Source organism: Castor canadensis, chromosome 4 (assembly GCF_047511655.1).
Source record: "Castor canadensis chromosome 4, mCasCan1.hap1v2, whole genome shotgun sequence".
Taxonomy (NCBI): domain Eukaryota; kingdom Metazoa; phylum Chordata; class Mammalia; order Rodentia; family Castoridae; genus Castor; species Castor canadensis.
Window position 1 is genome coordinate 390,196 of NC_133389.1, and position 24,339 is coordinate 414,534.

General features: G+C 48.7%; 1 protein-coding gene across 2 annotated transcripts in view; it reads right to left on the bottom strand.

Moving 5' to 3' along the window:
- Ctdp1 (CTD phosphatase subunit 1) overlaps nt 1-24,339 on the bottom strand; it is a 105,733-nt gene that overhangs the window by 5,474 nt on the left and 75,920 nt on the right. For both annotated transcript variants that reach the window (XM_074069599.1, XM_074069598.1), the window contains exon 13: nt 940-1,009. In XM_074069599.1, coding sequence (XP_073925700.1) covers nt 940-1,009 — 70 coding nt within the window. The remainder of the gene's footprint in view (nt 1-939; nt 1,010-24,339) is intronic.

The following is a 24,339-nucleotide window of genomic DNA, read 5'->3' on the forward strand; positions in this document are numbered from 1 at the left end:
CCAGAGTGCTTCCTATAAACAACCCCCCTACGTATAGGTAGTGGATCTGAGTCCACAGCAGGTGAGATGCGTGTTTCCCCAGCAGCTGCCTGGCTATACTCGTGGTCTGTCTCAAACTGCAAGCCCTGACTGTTGACCATTCCTCACAGTAGGCTGAGGCACACATCCTCCCCCAGGAGCCACTAGGTTCCCACTGTCAGCCCTGACCTTACCTTGGGTCTACTCTGGTCCCTCTGTTGCCACCCTTGTGGCAGGCCATGGTGACTCCACCTCCCATTAGGAGAGCCTGGGGGCTGGTTGTGGGCTGATGGGATACTGGTCTTGCAGCCTGACATGGTGGCAGTTCCCAACTGCAGCCCTCTGCTTCTGTCTCTGTGACAGACTCCTGCCTGTGGGGCCTCAACACCCTGAGGGCCCTGGACCCAACCTTCCTAACCATGCGCACATCAGTTCTTAGCTCACTCCTCCCATGGACAAGGAGATGAGGGTGAGGGCAAGCTGCTCTGTCTTGTCATAGTTTTGTGAAGAGGGCTCTGCACTCCTCTGGAGTGGGCTGGTGGACGGCCCTATGCACCGAGGCCCACCCAAATACCCACTGGGCTGTTGTAGCTCAACATCTGCTGTGCCATCTTGCTACCAAGAGGCTGAGGGGACACCGATGCAGCATTTGAAAAGTGTGGGTGACAGCGGACAGAGAGTTCATGGTGCTGCCGGTAGCCATGCTGTCCACAGAGGGTGTGTGGCTTTCTGGCCGCTACAGCTCTGTCCTTGTGGGCTGGACCAGAGTCTTCCAAGGACTGAGTGTTTTCAGAGCTCACAGCCTGTGGCGAGAGAACCAACTGACATTTACTTCAGAATTGTGGTAGATAAATTGTCAGTGTGGATCAAGCTGTGTACGGGTTAGGGACAGTGTTTTTCACAATGTATGTTTGTACTTACAGTGCAACATATGCAAACAAAATCCAAGTTCACATGCGTGTGCATTTCATAGGTACATCCTCTTCTGTTTCTGTAGTGAAAAATCACAGTTAAAGATTAGGATTTATGTTGTTTCAGTACATATTTGATCTCTTCAGTATGCCTCAGATCTCAGATGTTCTGTGACAGACACTGGAGCAGATACCTCCTGCTTTTCCCTGTGCTGACACACTGTCCCCGAGCTCCTCCTGTTTGCTTCTGAATATTGCCAGGGGAAACAGGAAGCAGACATGGAGCATGAAGACCATGAATAGGCAGAGCTGTTCCCATTTCGGGGCTGTCCCTTCTCAAGGGGACACTGGGTCCTCTGGTGTCAGAGGCACAAGAGGTTTATCATTCCTGGCAGCAGTGACTTTAGATGGTTCCGGTCAAGAAAGTCAGGCCTTGACCTCAGCAGTCAGCTCATGATGGCTCCATTTTGGTGCAAAAATCTTGGGTTTTTCAACAGAGAATCAAGAATCTAACAGAAAGTCACCACTTGAACCATCTTCATACTCCACCTGGACTGCCTCCATCCTCCATGAAGGACCTCCACCTAGACCACCACAATCTTCTGCACTAGACCTCCACCTAGCATCTCCATCCTTCATGATGAACCCACATCTAGACTACCTCCATCCTCCATAATGGATCTCTACCTGGTCCATCTCCATCCTCCATGATGGAGCTCCACTTGGGCTGCCTATTCACAAGCCCTTATTTTCTCACACCTTTATAATCATTGCGTATGTCATCCATTTTGGTTTCACCTCAGGAAGTGGGGAGGAGGGCACCCACACCTTTCCTCTCTAGCCAACGGCGTTTCTGGCTTGGCTCGGGCCATCTCCCCTTTCTCTATGCCAAAGTTGTACCTGAGCCTCCCTGCTCTGCCCTGCCCTGCCCTGGCCACCACACAAGAGGTCTTCTCACTCAGGGTTCCCCTCTAGTTTCTTGGAATGTTCAGATTTTTAAATTACACAAGATATTTACCATACTCTGAAGGTTTTTTGCAGGTTGGCTGTGGAATGTCTGTGGCCCTTTCTCTTCTTTGGTGTCTTTAGGGTTTCACTGAGGAGCAGTCCTCCCAGCCTGCCCTTTGCCAGAGCAGGTGAGGTTCACAGAAACATTCCAACAGATGGTGCTGCCCCTTGTGGTGGACTCCTGTACCCCAAAGAAGGTGCCAGAACAGAGACTCAAGACTGTAGCCCTTCATCCTCATGACTTTCCAGTTCAGAAGGGATTAAAAACAGGAGTTAAAAATCTCACCTGTGCAGTTCCATAATCACAGGTGTAATTCTAGTTCATCCTGTTCACAGCAAATACACCCATTTATTCATTTACTCATTCTGAAATACTCCTTGAAGCTGGAGACCAATGACTGTGTCTGTTTCTAATCTGTGCTGACAGAGGCTGTGAGTACGTCCTGCAATCTCTTTCGCCAGCCTGGCTGCTGCTGTCTAAACCCTCCACCTCATGTGTACTCAGGCTGGAGGGGGCCGTGGTCAGTGCTTGAGTGGACCCAGGGCCCCCAGGATCCAAGGGCTGTGAGCAGGGGCTCCATGCAAGTGGCTATGGCACATGGATGGCCCTTGGCTGGTCAAGTTCTCTTAAACTGCATTTCAGTCTAGATACTTCCATGTCTGTCCTGGGCCAGGAGACTTACTGTCCACCATCTTCCTCCTCCTCCAGCCAGTTCCTATCTTCTGTTTCCCTGAGAAGTCTCTTCCATGTCCCTTGGAAGGACCAAAATACTCAGGTGTTGAGCAACTTTGAGAGATGACACAGAAGACAGCTAAGTTCATCATTTATTCACCTGCCTGAGAGAAGGAAGCCACGGTCCGGCCTGACCCATGCTCACTGCCTGGAACATAATGGCCAGAGAGGGATCCAAGTGCCAGAAGCTTGCCTGAGGTCAGATGGAGGGGTTCAGCCAACTGCCTGCTGTCCACTCACCCAGTGTCTCACCAGTGCATGAAGGATGAGACATGGTAGGCTGAGGCTCTGTCACCCATGCCACATGCCCCAGCCTTGGGCTATGCTGGGCACAGTGTACGTGAGGTATAAGCACATGTTGTTCCACCATTGAGGTCTGGGCCAGCAAGGGTGCCTGAGTGGCAGCCTCAGGGTTAAGAGCACACAGATACGGAGGGCACAGCAGGGTCTGTGCACTTGGCACAGTTTCCTCGGTCAGCTCCAACCTAGCAAATGGTCAGTGGTTATCTACTTGTCCCCACAATAATGGCAACTTCCTATGATTCAACTTGATCTGTGAGAGCCATGTTTCCCCCAAAAAGGAGTCATTCTACACTCGGTGCATACTTTCAATTATTTGGCTGCAATTTAAAGGTAAGACTATCGTTTATCTTATTACTATTATTGAATATAACTATAGTATGTTGATATTATATCGATGTAGTTAATAATATTGTAACTAGTGGTTTTACAATGTAGGATTAATTCCACTACTGATACTCTAAGGCTGACTCAGTGGCTGCCTGACGAGCTCTGTCAGGACTGCCCACTTTGCAGAGCTGGCCAGCACCTCGGTGTGAGGAGCCATCCTCATGGACACTGTCCACACACAGTAAAGCTAGCTGAGAAGACCTGGTTTCTGACTCAGTGCTGGAGGGCCAGGTGTTTTCAGAGCAGGGTGCACTGCCTTCTCTGGAGGCAGGTTGACAGTTTTTTTTTTTTGAATAAGTGAATTAAATATTAAACACCTCCTTTTTGTGGGAGTGGCTACAGATCAAGTCATAGACCCGAAACTCCATGCTGTTCACAGCAGGATGGCTTAAACTTCAGGATGCTTTCAGTTGTGTTTGCCTGTTTTTGTACACACAATCATACACACACACACACACACACACACACACACACACACACACACCCCTCTGGCATGATTCAGACCCTTTGTGATTCTGGAAGAACAAAGGCAGAAGGCATCCTTTCCTATTTGAGGTGAGGAAACCTCTTCTCTGAGGGAACCTACGTTTAATTACTCATTCAGACACTGCCTGTACAAATAGCTGCTCCATCCATAGCCAGCCAGGCTTTTCAATCTTGGAGCACTGATGGTGAGCACAGTGTCACTGTTTGTTTTGGGGTGCCTTCTGTATGTGGCTGTTCAGCAGCACCCCTGGCCTCCATCCCAGGGACTGGCAGCACCTCTACCCTCAAGCTGAAGCTCCCTGATGTATTTACAGATGTGCCAGCTGCCCTGAGGAGCACACTTGTCCCAGTGGGAGCTGTTGTTCAACAAACAGAAAGAACAATATTGGGACTGGAGGTGCATCTGAGTGGTACAATGTCACGGGTGAGGCCCTTGGGTTCCATCCCCAGCACAAAACAAAAACAGAAACAAATCTATGAAAGAAGGATGCTCGTTCCAAGGGATCCATTTGGCTCTGAACTGTGAGGTGCCACTGTTGCCTCAGCTCCCCCGGTCACTGGTGGACGATCACAGCAGAGCCAGGCAGGGGAGGTGTGTGGTGTTTGCAAGTCTGCCCCATCCTGTGAGAGTGGTGGCTGCATGAGGGTGAGGTACACCAGAGGCATATGTGGGGTGCTGGGGGAACCACTGAGCCACAAGTAGCAGGAGTGGCAGTTATAACCCACAGGTTCAGTGCACACTAACAGCCTGTGCTGACACAAACATCATCACATGCACGCAAGACGGGGAGAGGAAGCAGCTTTGGTACAGTAGGACCCCAATCCGTATAGAAGGAATCGCAGAAATAGGAAGTTGCCATTTGGCAAAGACCACAGCACTAACTGTGGGTGGGGTTGTCAATGGATGTGAGGCGGGGCCAGGCTCTCCCAGAGCTCAAAATGTCTTCCCAAGGTGCTCAGCAGTAACAGGAGAAATTGTAATTGTGTCAGGGGACACCTGACCAACACTGTTGGTGTACACCACAGTGACACACACACAGGGACTTTGTGTCCCTCCTAGGACAGTGCACAAGAAAGACACACCACAGCTTGATTCTGGTCATGAGGAAACACTTAGAAAAGCCCCAAATCAGGGATATTTTATGACATACCCAAGCAGAACTCTTTGAAAGGGTCCTGCGCGTGACCCAGGGCAGACCCAAGACCAGTAATAGGCTGGAGAGGTGAGGACTAAACTCAGAGAGACCTGAGGCCAGGGAAGAAGATGCCACAAGAGGCACATTCACCCCGTTCCCAAGCTACTGCTGAATCCCACGATGTGAGGTCACGGAGGAAGGAAACTGACATGAGTCATCTGTCATCACCTCATTGTACTGCACTCTAGTGCTAAGTGGATCACAGGGAAGCATCAGGCCATGGTCACGTGAAGCAGCCCACATGGGCCAGATGGTGGCAGGTGTAGGTTTTAACCACTGTGTGCAGGTGAGGGAACGAGGGGATCCCAGAAACACTCCTGCCAACCGTGAGAAGGAGGTTCTACTGAAGTTCTGGTCCTGACAGAGGCAGCAGGCTCCTTACCTAGTTGGGCAGGAAGGGCGATGGCTGGCCCAGCTCCCAAAGTCACCTGCTGATAGGCCCTGTGGGCTGTCTCCTTTCTCTGTCACTAAGTACATGTTGTGACATCCCGAGTGGAAATGGACCAGCCTGGTTTTCCGTTTACACAAATGCTCCCAAGTGTTGCTGTCATGTGTTGTTGAGGAACCAGCCCCTGTGGGCAAGGCCAGTTGGCTCACCTGAATTTTCAGATCAACAAACAAAAAAAAAATGAAGAGATACCATATTTATAACTATATATTGTCTATTCTTTGTTGTTTCTCCTTTTTTGGTGAAAGTGCCTAATGGGTTGTTGGGTCAGTGACCTTTCAAACATCATTGTTATTATTGTCACTTTTGTTTCCAGAGAACCTGTTTCTTCAAATGCATCCCAGGTGGAGCTCCAGCATATGAACAGATAGAAGTGGGGTTCTTTGTGGACATGAGCCTAAGTTGCGACATAAGCCCCATCACCTCATCTTCTGCAGCCCCAGGACCCTTGAAGAGAGCTCCTCTGGAGCCCTGGAGCCCACGGGACATCCCCCTGTGGTTAGAGCGTACATCCATGGCTCAGCTGTTAGCACCACTGTGGGCCACGATGGGAAACAGGCAGGAGGTTGGTGCTGGTTGGGAGGCTAGGCCCCACTGAGGTGGTCAGGCCACTGAGGAAGGAGCAGGTGAGCTGCTGGGACTGGGAGGAAAAGTCGGTGCGATCTCAGGGCAAATTTGCTTCTGGGAGCTTGCTGGATTCAGCAAGGGTGGGTGCTGAGCTGTACCTTGGCATCAGGCCAGGACCCCAGCTGGGCAGCTGGTCCATGCCTGGTGTCAGCCACAGCCAGCTCACTGAGGCATCCCTGGCACTGCCCAGAACTGGGAGATCCTGCCACCCTGAGGTCCTGTGTTCCTCCAGGTCAGCTACCTCTACATGTTTTCATGGTCCTGTTTGCCATATCTTCCTTAGGAACACAGTGCGACTGGCTGGGGTTCATTTGCGGGGGTTGTGGTTCCCTCTTCCCCTAAGTTTAGAAATAACACCAGTATTGGTTTTAGGTTTTCCCAACATCTGAGGCTACTGGTGATAGGAGGTTCAGCCTTAGAATGGAAAGCCCCCAGTGAGGTCCGGGCTGCTGGGTTTTTTTGGTGGTCCTGGGGTTTGAACTCAGGGCCTCATGCCTGCTAGGTGGGTGCTCTTACAGTGTGAGCCACTCTGCCAGCCTTTTTTTGTGGTTTTTTTTAAGACAGGATCTCTTGCAACAATTTTTGTGGGGCTGGTTTTGAACTGCCATCCTCCTGAACTGTGCTTCCTAAGTAGCTAGGATTACAGGTGTAAGACACTGACACCTGGCTATGCTGCTCTTAAACCAAGTGAAATGAGGCTCTGGACTCAGGGTACGTCTAGGGGAGACCAGGTGTACCCACTGAGGTCGTCACTTTCATCTCTATCAGGGAAGAAGGTTGGAAAGTGACACATCTGTGTTTGAGATGTCTTCAGCTGGCATCCATACTGCTTGTGGTTGGAGAAGGGCCACTCAAAGCTGTCGGACTTCCTGGAATTGTGTCTGCAGGTGTCAGTGCTGGCTGACAACTCAGAGTCATCTGACACATCTCGTAAATGTGGACGGCTGTGCAGGTGACCTGCACACAGGTGGCTGCACACTATGGTGTGCCCCTTTCCTCTCTAGTAGGTTTGAGATTCAGAGCATGTGTAAGAGGCTGCACCAGAAAAACCATGTCTCTGTTGCTGAGGATGAGGTTGGAGTGGCCTGTGGACCGAGCTCCCTGGTGTCTGCACAGTCTCCCAAGGGACCAACTCCCTACATTGTGTTCTCTGAACAATGCTGATGTGCGGTGGGATTTGCAGTCACTGCTGCCAGCAAGATCTGAAGCCATCCCTCTGAGCCCTTGTCCAGTCACAGATGCCACCAAACAGACTTCTTAGGACCTTTTTGTGACCTGGGGACTGAAGGCTGACAGGAGCACTTGTGCTCTGAGTTGCTTTACCAATCCCAGCCTAGTTGACAATCAAGACTGACACCACACCCTTCAGCTCTCCATTCTCTGTCACTGTTATTCTTTGTGTAACAGTTTTATTATGCAGAGTTTATGAGCCAGTCTTGCTGCTCAGATGACATCCTTTGTGTGGACAGTGATGTCGAGTGCACACAAATGTGGAGCCCAGCAATTCTGAAAAATACCTGCATGTGGGAACTACTTGAAAGACTGGCTGTCCTGTGCTCTGGCAGAAAGTTGCTGGCTCTGGACTTTGCCCTGCCAACGCTGCCCAACTGCTGGGCTCTCCAGGACTTCAGTGGGGAAGGGGGCCTGAAGAGCAGGCAGGTTGGCTCCACCTGGGCAGGTCAAGAGCTGCTGCTCCCCTAGAAGGCTGGAGGAGACGGCTCTGTGGGGCATTTGGTCTGTATGCACACACAGCCTGTTCTGAGGTGACGCAGGGGATGCTCATTGAGGCCTACAGCTCAGTTCAGGGGAGGGAAGGCCAGGTACCAGCACCCATTGGAGCAGGTCTCCCACCCACCACAATACCCTTGGAGGCCTTGAGATTGGAGCAAATGCAAAGCTTCCATGGAGGCTGAGAGGTTGAGGGACCAGAACCTTGATGAATGGCTTGCAGAGAGACGCTGGTGCCGGACGCTTGCCAGCTGGACAATTCCTTTCCTGACAGGACCCATAAGGAGCCAAGCACTCTCTTCCCATTGATCCCCAGTGGAAGTCCATCCCTGACCTTGAGCCCCACGCAGCCCAGCCTGTGGCAGACGAGAAGGCACATCTCCATGTCTCTTTGTTCCCCAGTCTCAAATCTGGACTGACTTTTCTGGAACATGCTGTCATCTTTGGGGAGATGGAAGAGTCAGGAAGCAGCTGTCCTGGAAAGTGGCCAGAACTCACTGTCTCTCTACATGGACCGGCCCTACTCAGGGGAATCCCTGTTGCTCACACTGCAGTGAGCTCATAGCTGAGGACTGGTAGGATATGCATTTCCACACAGATTATTCCAGCTTGAGTGGGGCCAGAACAAGTTTCCCACCCAGCTTGGGTGCTTATCAACCACAGGAAATCACTTCTTATTTGCAGAGGATGAGAAACCAGCTAGCTATTGGGGTGTGTCTGGGGGAGTAATTCATCTTCCTCTGGGACTAGTCGTAGAGCTAATGGGCAGCCAAGGACATGACTACTGATCTCAGGAGCCCAGGGACAAGGTGAACAAGGAGAGTGGCTATCACAAGAGGGTAGTGATAGCAATCTGTGCCCCTCTCTGAGCAGGGCAGGTGGACCCTGTGACCTTGCTGGTGACCACAGAGGTGCAGCAACTTGGGCTCAGTCAGGGTGCCTGAGTGTCATGGGCTTTCTCCTCTAATCACACTTACATCTCACTTTATCTTGTATTCACATCTGCTCCTTGAGAGGCTTAGCCCAAGATGGGAACATAGCATGACAAATACAAGCTGCACATTGCTGATTCCAAGAACAACACCCATCAGACACTTCCCACTCAAAACTCATGGAGACCATGACTGTACCTGATCAGAGCCTGGGAAGCATCCAGTGATCTGCAGAGTGGATGGAGGTGGCCAGCAAACAGGGATACTGCACTTTTGGCAAATGTGAATCAGGTCCTGGGTACACACCTTCCTATGGCAAGTCCTCTGTCTTGTCTGAGCATGCAGCACCCCCCACCCCCACTGGAGGAACAGACCTGCCATCTCTGCAATCGTGGGCTAGCAGCTCCTGGCCATGTGGTGTTCCCAGTGGATTGTTTCAGGGCCTGTGGAGATTCTGACAGGATTACCTGGGCTGAGGGCTGGGATTGTAGGAACCACATTGTTCCTGGGGCCTAGGGTCCTCCTGAGAGCTGTGTTGCAGGGGTCTGGGATGAATCCAGGATGGTGTTTGGGTCCTCTGTCTAGACAGCTTGGGAGCAAGGGAATGGAAACAGCTCTATTGGATTTTATGCCACTGGTCTTGTAGGTTTGCTGCTGAGGCTGAGGACAGATGTTCAGACAATGGAACCTTCATCTGTTCCTCAGGGACACTCTGTGTGCACCCGTCATGTGTTCGTTGAAGACCCTATTCTCCACGTGCATCCCTCATCTGTTCCTTGAGGCTGCTCCGTGTGCATCCCTCATCCGTTTCCTTGAAGATGCGCTGTGTGCATCCTGTTAGAAATAAAACCCCTGAAGACCACCGGAGTCACAACTGAGGACACAGAAACGGAGAATTGTCTCAGTAAGGCAAAATTTACTTCTGCAGAAGGCTGTGCAGGCACATGGGCACAGCAAGCACAAGGAGCAGGCAATCTGTCCTCTTTTTATGCCTAATGCAGTGGGATTCTGCCCCTTTACTCAGATTGGTTGAGCTCAGATTCACAATCTGCTTGTGATTGGCTGAAAATTGACAATACCCCAGGGGAGAGACCAACATTTGCAGTTTGGCAGGCTAGTTTGGTGGGCAAATGGTGCTTAACAAGAATCCAGAAGAAGAACCCAGAATTGCAAGCAGCTAAGATAGTGACACACTTTAATAGAAAAGACTGCTCCCAATACAGTTCCCCTCTCTTTTTCTTTTCTGTTATTTTCTTCAAACTCATTTAACATTATTTGACTCTCTATTTCAGCCATACTCAACGACAATTGGTATGATACAGGAGTTTGGTTAGGGCAGTTTCTATGAGTCTAAGAATTAGTCCCCAAATACAGGGTATAATACAACACCAAATTAAAGCCATTGTCCCAAATGCAACAGTGAGGGACCTTAGGATTGAGGTCATCAGTTCCTTCCATTTTCCAAGCCATTGTTCCAGCCAGCCAATAACAGGGTCATTTATCCCTGAGTTTGTCACTTGACAAGGCTGTCAGCCTTGGTTATGGTCCCCTCTGGAGCTGTGTTGTTGGGGATGAGTGCACATTTGCCACCAGTCAGGATACATGCCCCCTCCCCTTTTTCTGCCAGAATCATGTCTGGAGCCATCTGGTTTTCCCATGCCATCTTACTGGTGAGGCCTAGTTGTTCTGCAATTTCCCTTCACTGCATCCCTAGCAAAATTGACAAATTTCTGTTGGTTATAATAGATATAGTTAATCCAATCCACATTCTTATTAATAGTGGACCACCAGAATAAGGCTGATTCAAATCCTGCTATTTGATTCCTTGCTTTGAATTCATCAGGGACTCCTCGTGGGACCCCAATGTCATCTATGCAGACATGGGAATCAAACGATCCTCCAGGGGAAACAAGATCTCATTTTTGTCTTTCCTTGGTTAGGGAGGGTTTGGGTTTTCAGAATGCCAGAGTGAAAGGGTTGGCCAATGGGACTAAAGTGCAAGTCCTGCTCCATTTGACTGGAAGGGTCTCACATAAAGGTCCACCTCAATATCACCAGATATCTGCCCTGGTGACAGAGCAGACTTGTTGCTATCTCTTCAAAGGATTGGCCTTCACTTCACCTGGATGCATTTCCCAGAAACTCTAGCCCTTCCCCCCACCTAGAGAGGCAAGAGACAAAGTTAGAGCTTTGAGATGTGGATCTGATCAACCAAGGCGGTTTTAGCCTCTCATGGTCATTAATCATGGGAAACAGTAGTGACAAGGTCTTGCAAGACCCATTGCCCCAGGCTGTCCTTTCTTGGAAGAGGTCAGTCATGCATGCCATACCAGCAGGGTCAGTGGTCCATCCCAGAGGGAAGGGGACAACTTGGGGTTCTGGTCTTCCTGTCGCACATGCATAGCAATCAATTCTGTTTAAAGTGCAGACAGAACATTTAATCCATTACAGCCAGGCATTTGTTTCTTCATAACTGTTTTTGTCTGTCTTAAATCTTTGACTTCCACTACAGGTATCCCAGTCTGATTATGATGGAGCTGGGGGAGTAGTGTTGAGGACAGGACACTAGGGGGCGCTGTGGTAGCAGGTTCTTTGAGCAATTCTAAGAGAAATGAACCTACAGGATCAGTGCTCCCAATAAGACTAGCTCCTAATCCATAGCATTTTAAGACAGATGGCTCTGTGGCTACAGAATGGAGATCATTTATGATCAGCCCGAGGAGGTTGCATTGGAGGGGCTAGCAACTGGGAGGGGGAGTAAATTTCTTAAACTGATTTTTGTCTTTTAATTCCTTTCCCCATTTTTCCTTTCCCCATGTCATCCTGTAGTATGGTGAGATATATGACCCAAGTGTAGTCATCTATCCTGTCATTGTACATGCATAACATGTACTGTAATCAACTTCACAGCTAACCTTTTGAGTAACCAGGGGCAGGGTCTGCACACACATATATGGTCTCAGCCCTAGTCTGGATATAACACTGATCTTCAAGATCCCCACAGGGCATTATAATGGATGCATCAAATTCAACAGCTATAGGAGATGAGGTCTGAGCGATACTGATAGCAGTCAGACAGTTTCCCAAATGGAAAAGGAACAACAGCCCTATTATTTGAAGACATGGTCCATTGTTCCTCCTTGGGAGCTTGCTTTATTCGGATGTAGTGGGTCTAAACCTTCTCAGTGGTATGTGTTGCTGTCTTTGGAGTAACACCTGATAAGATCCCTACCAGGATAGCTTGAGTTTCTCTCTACTCCAAGTCAGGATCTGGATATAATCTTCCAGCCAGTGTGGGTGCACTGGAAATTCAAGCAGTGGAGTCTGGGTTTGCAGTCCCTGTTGCCTAAGGGATCATAGAGCTGAAGAGAGACCAAGAAGATAGAGCTGAAGAGAGACATAATTTCAGAGAAAATGATCTTTGGTTCAAAGAAGGGGAGGCCAGAATGCTAGCACAAATAAGGTAAGTCATACAACATTTCGTAAGGAGAGATTCCTATGTCCTTCCAGGGATCATATTAATCCTGAGTTAGGCTAGAGGTAGGCATTTGGTCCAGGGTAATCTGGTCTCAAGAACTAGCTTCATTAGTTGCCTTTTTAAGGTCTGATTCATTTTTTTCAACTTTTCCCAAAGAGGGTGGGTGCCATGGATTATGAAATTCCCATCTGACATCTATTGCCCTTGCCAATTCTCTGATTATGTTGGCTGTAAAGTGACTCCCATTGTCTGAGTCTATATTTTCGGTAAGTCCAAACTGAGGAATTATATTGTCTCAAATCATTTTAACTACTCCATTGGTGGTGGCACTAGATAGAGGCATAGACTCAACCCGATTAGTTAGATGGCCCACTATAACCAGTAAATACTATACATGGCCCACCCGAGGTAATTCAGTGGCGTCCACCTGCACACTTTGAAAGGGCCTCAGGCCTGGACTTCTTCCCCCTTGAGGCCTGTTAATCGTCCTACAGGTTAGACAGCCTTCAGTAATCTGTTTTGCTAGAGTACAGATTCCTGAACACACATGAACTCTGAGGATGCCATCACACATGCCCTGGACCCCTGATGACTTCCTTGGTGCAGTTGGCTTAATATCTGTCTCGCGGTCGCTTTGCAACATGCTTCCCTCCAGTCTGGGAGGAGCCGTTTTCCTTCTGGGGTCTGGGAGGTGCCCAGCTTCCAGGGCTGAGCTTTCTCCTGGGGAGTGAAGACAAGAGTTAGGGACGGGGTCTGGAAGACAGGAGTGAGGCGTAGCATTAGGACCTCTGGGTGTTTCCCTGCACCTCAGGGGAGCTGCCTCACTGATGCCCTGGGACATGAAATACTGTGATTTCCTCAGGAAGCAGAAGATTCTCTGGCAATCTGATAATCAGCTCCTTGTGAACCAGGTCCTGTCCTTCACTGTTAATCCACCCTCTCTCAGCCCATATTTTCCCCAAAGTATGTGCCACCCCAAATGCTTATCTAGAGTCAGTAAAGACCATTCCTTCCCTGACTTTTAAGAATTTTAGCACTTGACTGAGTGCAAGTAGTATGTGGGTCTGGGTAGACCAGTTATTGGGTAGCCTCCCTGATTCAATAACTTTTAATTTAATTCCATCTATCATCAAATATCCATTATGTCTTTTTTCTTGAATGACTCTAGAGGAATCATTCATGAGCAGCCGAAGTCCACCCAGGAAAGGAGTTTCCCTGAGATCGATTCTGATTTTGGTCTAGTATTCAACAAGGTCCAGACACCAATGCCCCATAGGGTCCTGGGCTTTTCCTCCCAGCAGAAATTCTTGTGGGTTTAGTTTTCAGTGATGAGGACCAAGTCATCCCTTTCCGGCAGGATGGCTTTGCATCTTAATATTCTGGAGTCAGTCAGCCGTCTTCCTACTTTTTGCTAAAGAATAGTTCTGACCTAGTGAGGAGTGAACTAAATCCAAAAGTTGATTTTCAGCTTTTTTCAGTCAATAGGGCCATAGTGGCAACTGCTTGAATACATTCTGGCCATCCTTGGGTTACAGGACTGAAAAATTTGGATAAATAGGCCACAGGTTGTTTTTTAACTCCACTCTCCTGAGTGAGGACTCCAAGGGCTCTTCTCTTATCTACATTAACAAACAAATGGAAAGGCTTCTCCAAGGAAGGAAGGGCCAATACAGGGGCTGTGATTAGCAGTGTCTAAGGTTTTCTATTATCTGGACTTCCTCTGGTTCCCAACATAAAGGACCTGATTCGTCTTCCAAACGTTTGGAACAAACGGGTTTAGTCTTGAGTGCCTAAGGATTCTATCCACAGTCTGCAATATCCAATAAATCCAGAAACATTCGAAGTTCTCTTTTGGTCTCTGGTAGAGGCTACTGGTAATCTCCTCTATTCTCTTAGGACAGTCTGCATTTTCCTTTGTGAATCAAATGTCCCAAATATTTGACCCCTTCTTCAACAAATTATAGTTTTTGAGTCTCAAATAACTTAATTTTTGAGACTCTTATTCCTTGGTGGCCCAAGGAGTTTAGGAAACTAATTTTAGCTTCTGTCACTTCTTTCTCAGTAAGTCCAAATAACAAAATCATCCATATATTGCAATAAATTCATCTGGGAGGCAGGGCAAATTCCTAACACATGGCCAAATGGGTTAGGAAGTCAGTGAAAGCTTGTGGAAGGCCTGTCCATCTGTATTGCTGCTTTCTCTCTGTCTGAGGGTCCTCCCATTCAAAGGCAAAGATGTCCCTGTCCTCAGCCAGGGGGCAGGCTAACAATGCATCCTTTAAATCTATGATACTAAACTATTGAGGTATTTTATGGAGGAGAATATCGGGGTTTGGGATGACGGGGTGCCTGCTGTGAACTATCTGGTGAAGCCCAGAGGTCTTGTACCAGCTGATAAGATCCATCTGACTTCTTGACCAGCAGGATATAGGTATTAAAAGGGGACATGCAGGGTTCTAAAAGGCCATTCTTTTTTTTTTTCCTTTTTCTTTTATTATTCATATGTGCATACAGGCTTGGTTCATTTCTCCCCCCTGCCCCCACCCCCTCCCTTACCACCCACTCCCTCTCCCCCCCCAATACCCAGCAGAAACTATTTTGCCCTTATTTCTAATTTTGTTGTACAGAGAGTATAAGCAATAATAGGAAGGAACAAGGGTTTTTGCTGGTTGAGATAAGGATAGCTATACAGGGCATTGACTCACATTGATTTCCTGTGCGTGAGTGTTACCTTCTAGGTTAATTCTTTTTGGTCTAACCTTTTCTCTAGTACCTGTTCCCCTTTTCCTATTGGCCTCAGTTGCTTTTAAGGTATCTGCTTTAGTTTCTCTGTGTTGAGGACAACAAATGCATCTAGTTTTTTAGGTGTCTTACCTATCCTCACCCCTCCCTTGTGTGCTCTCGCTTTTATCATGTGCTCAAAGTCCAATCCCCTTGTTGTGTTTGCCCTTGATCTAATGTCCACATATGAGGGAGAACATACGATTTTTGGTCTTTTGGGCCAGGCTAACCTCACTCAGAATGATGTTCTCCAATTCCATCCATTTACCAGCGAATGATAACATTTCGTTCTTCTTCATGGCTGCATAAAATTCCATTGTGTATAGACACCACATTTTCTTAATCCATTCGTCAGTGGTGGGGCATCTTGGCTGTTTCCATAACTTGGCTATTGTGAATAGTGCCGCAATAAACATGGATGTGCAGGTGCCTCTGGAGTAACCTGTGTCACAGTCTTTTGGGTATATCCCCAAGAGTGGTATTGCTGGATCAAATGGTAGATCGATGTCTAGCTTTTTAAGTAGCCTCCAAATTTTTTTCCAGAGTGGTTGTACTAGTCTACATTCCCACCAACAGTGTAAGAGGGTTCCTAAAAGGCCATTCTTTAACAGCCCCTCAATTATGGGTTTCAGGCCCAGCCTCCCTCCCATAGGTATAGAGTATTGTTTCCTTTGTATTGTCTCATCGGGGATTTTCAGGTCATTATGAACTAAGGGAATCCGTAGCTCTCCGTTTCCATCCCCAGTCTAGACTTTGAGGAGAATTTGGTCCTCAATTTGCACTGTCATCAAATTTAATTAGATCTTAAAAATCTTTTCCTAACTTTTATTTCTATGCCAACTCAGACATTACGTCTCTTCCTAGAAGGTTGGTCCCAGCCTCAGGTACACAAAGGAAATTAACCCATGCCACCTGATCTTGGAACTGCACCTGGGTGCATCTGAAGAGAGGGATATGAAATTCCTCTCCCTTCACTCTGGAAATTGGCAGCCGCCTCGAGAAGAGGGCCAGGCCTGTGGGGACCATAGTAAGAGATCACCTGTGGTGATTTCTTTTTCTTTGGGTCCTACTTTTAAATTTATCAAGGGCTGCTGGTAGGACCTGTCTACATAAAAGAGCCCCTGACCCCCCCTATTCTTCCTCAAAAGCCGTAAGGGGAACCATCTTCTCCTTCCTTTCTTCAGGATACTCTCATTTGAAGTGTCCTGCTTCCCACACTGGTAGCATCTGTTCTCTTTCCTCCTGAAGCTTGTGAGCTTGGCCTTCCTTTCCGGGGTTTCTGAAGGTCTTGGCCCAACTCTCTGAAAAGTAATTTTCTCCTCAGTAATCTGCCCAATTGTGGACATGATCTTAGCTTTTTGTTTTCATTTTTCCTCATCTTGTCTCACACAAACATTTTGGGCCTCTCTTAGTAATTCCTCCAAATTTCTCTTCTTCCAGTTTTCCATCTTTTGTAACTTCTTTGCTATATCTGGCCAACTCTTGGTCACAAAGTGAAGTTTCAGCATTCCTTGTCCCAGGGGGGTCATCTAAATTTAATCCTGAATATTTTCTCATTTGGTCTCTTAGCCTGTGAAGAAAGTAAGGTGGTTCCCTCATCCTTCCCTTGAACATCGGCTCTGTTTTGGGATCTGGAAACAGATTCTCTGATTCCTTTAATGATCATGTTCCTCAAATCCCCCACCTCCCCTCTGTTCCAATGACTGTCCTCAAGGGGGAATTTCTTGTCTGCAGGATGAACCTTGGGGCTTGGTGGGTGCTCTCTTTCCCATGCGGCCATGACAGCCTTCCTGATCATAGCTCTCTCCTCCTCAGAAAATAAGATTCCCAAAATAGACATGAGTTCCACCCATGTGTAAATTTGCAGGCCCAGGAACTGCTCAAGTTGATCTGTGACTCCATGTGGGTCTTTTAAAAGGGGCTTTAATTCTCTCTTTACATTTCAGACTTCTGTGCTCAAATGGAGCCAGAGTCTCCATCCCAATCTTGGAATTCCACCTGAGAATCCAAGGCCTCCAGATTAAAAGGGGGAGGTAAGCAGGAAAGGGGGTCCCACTTGGAGGAGGTTTCCTTTAGCTCAGTTTGGTCCCCCTTTCCTATTTTTAAGGGAAAGAGAACCATGGGTCCCTGTCTCCAACAGAGGGCATGCTCAATCTCTTCCTGACTCCCGGAACTCTTGTTTAACGTATTCAATAAGTAATTGGCAGACCCAGTCCTCGTCTGATCCAAATTTTGGCCAGAAAATGGCCGGTTTGAGAATGGGTCCCTGGGTCCAGATAAAGCAGCAATATTTGATCATTTGCTGCTTCTTTTGCCTTTGGTTTGAGGATTATTGGACCAATATTTTAACATCTGTCCTAGCAGACTGCTTGGACTAATTCATCTTTAGTTTCATCTTCCTTAGAGCTCTTTTTACTTGCGGTGTTCTCCATCCCAGAATACCTGGTTGGTGAGAATGCCTGGTAGATGCTCAGCCTCCCTAATTTCCAGGAGGTGTCTTGCGCACTACCCCATGTGCTTCGTCTGTCTGTGACCAATTACCTCTTGGGATGATATCCAGTTGGTGGCACTACTTGGCAAGAAGCAGGTCGGTATAAACTCCTGATCAGGTCTGCATGGACTGCCATATGTAGTTGCCTGGATATTTCTGGAACTGCAGATTGGGACTCCACACTTGTCCCATTTCTCAGACACATTTCATTCACTCTCATGCAACCCCAGAGACCCTCCCTGACCACCAAGGAATACTTTGCCAGTCGATGGTGTTTCTTACCTGGGTCTGTGCATGGAATTGCTTGGTCACCATAGTGCTTACTAAGGCCCTTTTCGCCTGCATTGCCTAGATACTTCAGGCCCGGAATGAAGGGTGCTGGTTGCCTGATACCTTGGGGCCACTGCAATGAGGCAGAGGGATGCATCTCCCTGGGGGGAAGGGCTTCTGAGCACCTCTCCCAGATGGAATTATCCCAGATGAACCTTCAGATTGTTAGATATAAGACCCCTTGAAAACCACTGGAGTCACAATTGAGGACACAGAAATGGAGAATTGTCTTGGCAAGGCAAAATTTACTTCTGCAGAAGGGTTTGCAGGTGCACAGGCATAGCAAGCACAAGGAGCAAGCAGTTTGTCCTCTTTTTATTCCTAAGGAAGTGGGGTTCTGCCCCTTTACTTGGATTGGTTGAGCTTGGGTACACAATCTGCTTGTGATTGGCTGAAATTTGACACTAGTCCAGGGGAGGGATTAACATTTGTAGTTTGGTGGGCAAGTTTGGCGGGCATATGGTGCTTAACAAGGATTTGAAAGAACCCAGAACTGCAAGTTGTTTAGATTGTGACACACTTTGATAGAAAATACTGCTTGCCTCACAATCTCTCATCTGTTCCTCGAGGACACTCTGCTCTGTGTGCATCCCTCATCTGTTCCTCGAGGACACTCTGCTCTGTGTGCATCCCTCATCTGTTCCTCGAGGACACTCTGCTCTGTGTGCATCCCTCATCTGTTCCTCGAGGACACTCTGCTCTGTGTGCATCCCTCATCTGTTCCTCGAGGACACTCTGCTCTGTGTGCGTCTCTCATCTGTTCCTCGAGGACACTGCTCTGTGTGCATCCCTCATCTGTTCCTCGAGGACACTCTGCTCTGTGTGCATCCCTCATGTGTTCCTCGAGGACACTCTGCTCTGTGTGCATCCCTCATCTGTTCCTCGAGGACACTCTGCTCTGTGTGCATCCCTCATCTGTTCCTCGAGGACACTCTGCTCTGTGTGCATCCCTCATCTGTTCCTCGAGGACATTCTGCTCTGTGTGTGTCTCTCATCTGTTCCTCGAGGACACTGCTCTGTGTGCATCCCTCATCTGTTCCTTGAGGACGCTCTATCTCTGTCCCTCTTCCCATCCCTGGAGGACACTCCATGTCGGTCCTTGTGTCACCTGGGCATTTACAGAAATGCAAATTTTCAAGGCTAACTGACCAGTGGATTCAGAGCCTGTGTTTCTGAAATGCTTGTGGTTCTTCACACACTGAGGTTTCAGAGATGATGACTTTTGAGGCCCAGGCTATGGTAACACAGTGGGAAACCACTGTGGTCTCTGTTGTAAAAACCTGTGCTCCCACACTGGGCAGCACTGCTGGTGGAGAATGAAGCACCTCAGTCCAACCTGTCATGAAGGCTCAGGCCATGGGGGAGATGGCTAGTGGCACCGCCTGCAAAGCAGGTTGTGTTGTTGGGTTGTGGCTGTGTCCCTCTGGGTTGTACTTTGGTTTCTTGGGACAGTGTCTCAAGTGACACAGGCTGCTAGGACAGCTGTAGTCCTCCTCCCTTCCTGCTTCTCCAACCAGCCTGGCCTCCTTGGACTTATCTGTCCTGTTCAATGGATCTATGTGTCCTCCAACCACAGGCTTGTCAGCACTGCATCTGTGTGTCCATTACACAGAAGCATGGTTAGCAAAGAACTGCAACTTCCCCTGGCCACAGCTCTTCTGCCACTTGGGCCATGCTGCGGGCCTCTTGGCACCACTGATACAGTCCTAGCCAACTCATTGGTCAGCTGGCAGCAGAAGTTCTCATGCAGCAGTGAAACACTCAGCACTTGCCATTGGAGTGGACACCCTTACTGGCCTGGATCTCTGAAGGACCTTCCACGTTTACAGCATGCGGGGCAGGGGAGGCTGTGCTGTCTTCACAGTGAGAAGTTGAGGCTGATGGCTGAGGAGGATGAGCCCCTGGGGTGGTGACTTAACTGTCTGATGCACCACAGCAAGTTGCAGCCCTCAAAGGGAGTACAGGCTGGTGGCGCCCTCTTGGAGCCCACTACGGCCAAGCTCAGACCCGTCCTGGCTGGAGTGATCGTCAGGGCCAGGCCTGGGTAGCTGCATGCACTGACACTTGGCTGGCTGTGCTCTGCAGTTTGGCTCCTGGCAGGTGCTGTGGAGCCTCAAAGGTGTTTCCTGAATGAGGGAAACTCCTTGGAGTTTATTCACACACCAGATCCTCTGCATCCCAAGGCTGGTGCTGGCGTTGTGGTCTGGGAGGAAGGTACATTTTCAGACAACAAGATGTAGTCACCGGTCACTTTTGCACAAGCACTGGAGAGCCACTGAGTCAGAGCCAGAGGTCAGGCAGGGAGCCGTGCAGGAGAGTGAGAGAATGTGAATGGAGGCGAGCGATGGCACACAGGCAGAAAGGGTGGAAGACCTGGTCTCAGGTGTCAGGCAATCTTGTGCACTGTGCTGGGTTTTATTGCCTGCCTCTTACAGCAATGTGGAGACTGTCAGAGCCGACTGTGCAACATTAATGACAGTAGCAGTGATGAGGAGACAGTGGGAACAGGTGAGGGTTTGAACCCTTATGAAGAATAAATCCCACATCAAGCACTTTGTCTGTTGTCTGCATCTGGACCCCAAATCTGTAGAGCTGGTACCATATTGATTTAACTTTTGGCTCATGACTCATGTTCATCTTTGTTCCACTGTGGCCTCATTTCCTGATCTTCATCTTTAACCAAGGGGATACATGCTTAGTGCCACAGCAGGAGATGTAGGGCTGGGATTTGATCCCCACCCTCCAGCGAAGGCTGTGTAGGGCGGTGATCCTGGAGCCAAGTGCTCTGAGGTTGGGTCCACCCTACCCTATAGTGTCACTGGCTTCAGTGTGGCAGGACCACCTCTGTCCTTCAGTGACTGATGAGTCCACCCACAGAAGCCATGGAAGCCCTTGGAAAAAGAGACCACAGCTCCTGGCTCCCCTGTCCTCCTGGGCCCAGGTCAGCTGCTGGGCCCCCTCTCATGTGTCACACAGGTGGCTCTCTGAGCTGGAGCCCTGTCATCATCTGGCTGTTGACCTGGGGTTTGACTTTCCAAAGACAAACTGAAAACAAAGCAGACTTACCCAGCAGTGAGAGAGGCACCACTCTTGCAGAAGTGTCTGCTACAGATCAGCCTCTAAGCAGTGGGAACCCCCTGTGCTCACCAGTGCGGTCCTTTAAATCAAGGGCATCTCGTACAAGCACCTTAAAGCAACACTGTCTCCACCCTCTAGTACATCTCAGGGAGTGGGGTATGGAGAGGGGAGCAGGGATAAGGTGGCTCTGGACAGGGCTCCATGTGGGAAGTTGCCACAGTGAGTTATTCTCCAGGTCCTGGGAGAGAGGCCCCTAAGAGGAAGCACTGAAGCATGGAGGGCATGGCTGATGGCTGGACATGGCCACAGAATCAGGCTTCAGCATCAGGAGAGTTCTGCTCCCCTTCCCCAAGCATCTAAGGATATAGCCTTATAAACCGTTCTGGAAGGCTCTGCGGTAACAGCTCCAGAGCAGGTGTCCTTAGCAGCTCAGTGCACAAGGCTTGAGTTGGGGAACAAGGTAGGAGTCAACATTGCCATCTCTTCCTGCAGAAGCCTTGTGAGTGCTGCAACTTTAAAAGGTAGCTCTTCATAAGTACTCCACAGTCACCCCCTTGTGCACACATCCACACATTCTCCTTGCCCTGTCAAACAGGCTAAGAACCTATTTTTTATGTTCTCAAAGCTCTAAGTGCACACCAACGACTCAGTGTTATTACTGAAGTCAGATGCACTTCACTGCTCTCTATGGGCCAAGAGGCACAAGCAACAAGGGCTCCTTGTGCCTGTCAGTTCTGCTTGCTGGAAAAGTTGTAGGTATCCACAGGTGTGAGAGGCTGAGCCTGCTGGGGTGGCCTGTGAGGGCAGTCTCCTCTTGGTATTGTGTCCATGCCCCTGATGCTGGTGCAAAGGTCAGACATTCCAGCTGCAATGGAGAAGGGGGAGGTGAAGGTGTGCACGAGGTCCAGTGAGCTGCTGCCTCCAGGCACGAGTCATTCATCCATCCATCCATCTATCCATCCACCCACCCAACTCTGCTGGGGGACCTGCAGACCCCCAGAGTGGAGGTTCATCTCCTGAACTTGTGTCTGCTTCAGCCTTCAACAGTCCCTCCTGTATACGTGTTATTGCTGAGGGTCCAGGAAATGCAGAAAGGATCCTTCTAGCCCTTCAACCTAATTGAGCACACAGCTGAAAAGCAGCAAGGTTGTGTGGCAGTGTGTGTCAGGGAGACTCAACAGCTGTGGGTGACCAAAATGCACCTCCCCAGGAACTGCTCGGAATGAAGGGAGATGCAAAGTGACATCCGGATTGCTTTCAAAGCATTTGCCTTCTCCTGTCTTGGGTGTAAGGTAGAAGTTAACACTTCCCCTCTTTGTTGACTCTTCCAAAACATCCAATGTTCTCTGGAGAACCGAGCTTTTTAAAGAAAGTCTGTTAGCCACCCTTGACAGACAGCATGGCAACTCCAAGGATGTCTGTGTTTGCCCAGAGGTTTGCCTTTGGTTTCATATTATTTCTGACTGACCGCAGATCACCTCTACCCGAGGTTCAGCCAAGAAGCTTGCACCTTGTGGGAGCCTCGATGGGATCCACAGACATCATAGCAGATCAGCCTTGCAGCCCTCACTGACATCTTTCCTTCTTTTCCACTGCAACACTTAAAGCAATGAATGTTTAAAAACTGTAACAAAAAAGATCCTGGGCTACAACATTGCCAGTGCCTGGTTTTTGTCACACCAGGAGCCTGGGATGTGGGAGAGCCACCTATGTCATGGGCATGGCGGAAAACACCCCCTGCTCTCCCACCTGAGTTTTGGAGAGGCAATCTCCTGCGTGTGGAGATTTGGAGTCCAGGGTCTGCCCACACTGCCTGGGATCAGGACGGAAACGCATGCAAGCTATGCACCTCTGGGACTGGCTGGCTATCAGTGTTTCCACAAAGGTTTGTCTTGGAAACAGGATGAACGAGTCCCCAGGTAAAGGAACTTCCTGGGAGGATGGAAAGCTGGGCCGAGAGGAGTCAGGGTGGACACACCCAGCTCAGTGCCTGGAAGCTGTTTGCCAAGCCCAGGGTACGACAGCCTGGAGCAGTGACTAGGAGACATTGGTCCCAAGGAGGCACAGCTGGCCTAGTCTCAGTGACCCACAACCAGGGCCCTCAGAGAGGGACACAACTGAGTGCCTGTGCTAAAGCTGCCTGCTAGGTCACCAGGTGATTGTTTTACTTACTTTTTTCTTTTTTTTTTAGTACTGGGGTTTGAACTCAGGGTCTCCCTCTTGCTAGGCAAGTGCTCTACCATTTGAGCCACTCTGCCAGCTGTGTTTTATTTACTTTTATTTATATATCATTTACATTACATATCATCAATTTTACCCTGTTAAAGTGTACAATTTGGTGGAATTTAGGGACATTCACAGAGTTGCATGATCACCCACAATGTAATCCAGAATATTCTCACCACCCAGGAAAGCAGCTGCATACCCACCGCTGGCTCTGTGGACTTGCCTGTCCTGGTCCCTCCATGGGAGCCAAACGGCTTCCTGCAATGCACGGCTGTCAGAATGCTCCACATGGAAGCCTCGCTAGGGCCAAGCAATGGGTCTGCTCATCTGTCCGTTCGCCCCTTGATGGACACTTGGCTTGTTTCCACTTTGGGGTGTTACAAGTAGGCTGCTGTGAACATTTGTGCACGTTTTTGTGTGGAAATAGCTCTCTGTTCTCTTGGTTTTATTACTGGGTCTGCTTTTAACTTTTTGAGGCAATGCCATACAGTTCACCAGTGGCGTGGCCTCACCCGTGCCAGTGTCTCCTTAAGTACATTTGTAAGTTATACCAATTTCTAAATTCAAGTACTTTAAATACGACTACACATTGTGCATAAAATATAAAACAATGACTACAAATGTATAAATTGTAAAGATTACACATTTCTATGGCATACATTAATAATGACGTTTGTTTACTGCAGCGATTTCAGTTTGCATTTCTCTGAGGACTAATGATGTCCTTCCATCTGTTCGTTAGCCAGTTGTGCATTTCCAGCTGTTTTCACATTAAATTGTCACTCGATTTACATTAGATTGTCTTTATTGCGGCACTGCAAGAGCTCTCTACATATTCTGCACCCTAGACTCTTAGCTGAAATATAACTTGCAAACATTTTCCCATTAATGGCTTTCGTTTCTTGGCAGCAACCTTGGAAGCACAACAGCTGGTGCTTTTGACGAAGTGGCTTGACCATTATGCTTTTGGTGGCTTGTGCTTTACTTGTCAAGCTGAGACATCTTCATCGATCCACAACGCAGAGACCCGAGTCTGTGCGGTCCTCTAAGAGTTTTTGAGCTGGGTTGTGTGAGGCAGGGGGTCTAGCGTCATGGTTTTGCTTGTGGAATCCAGTTACCCCAGTGCCATATGTTGAAGAGAGCATTCTTCATTTATTTATTATTTACACATTCATTTG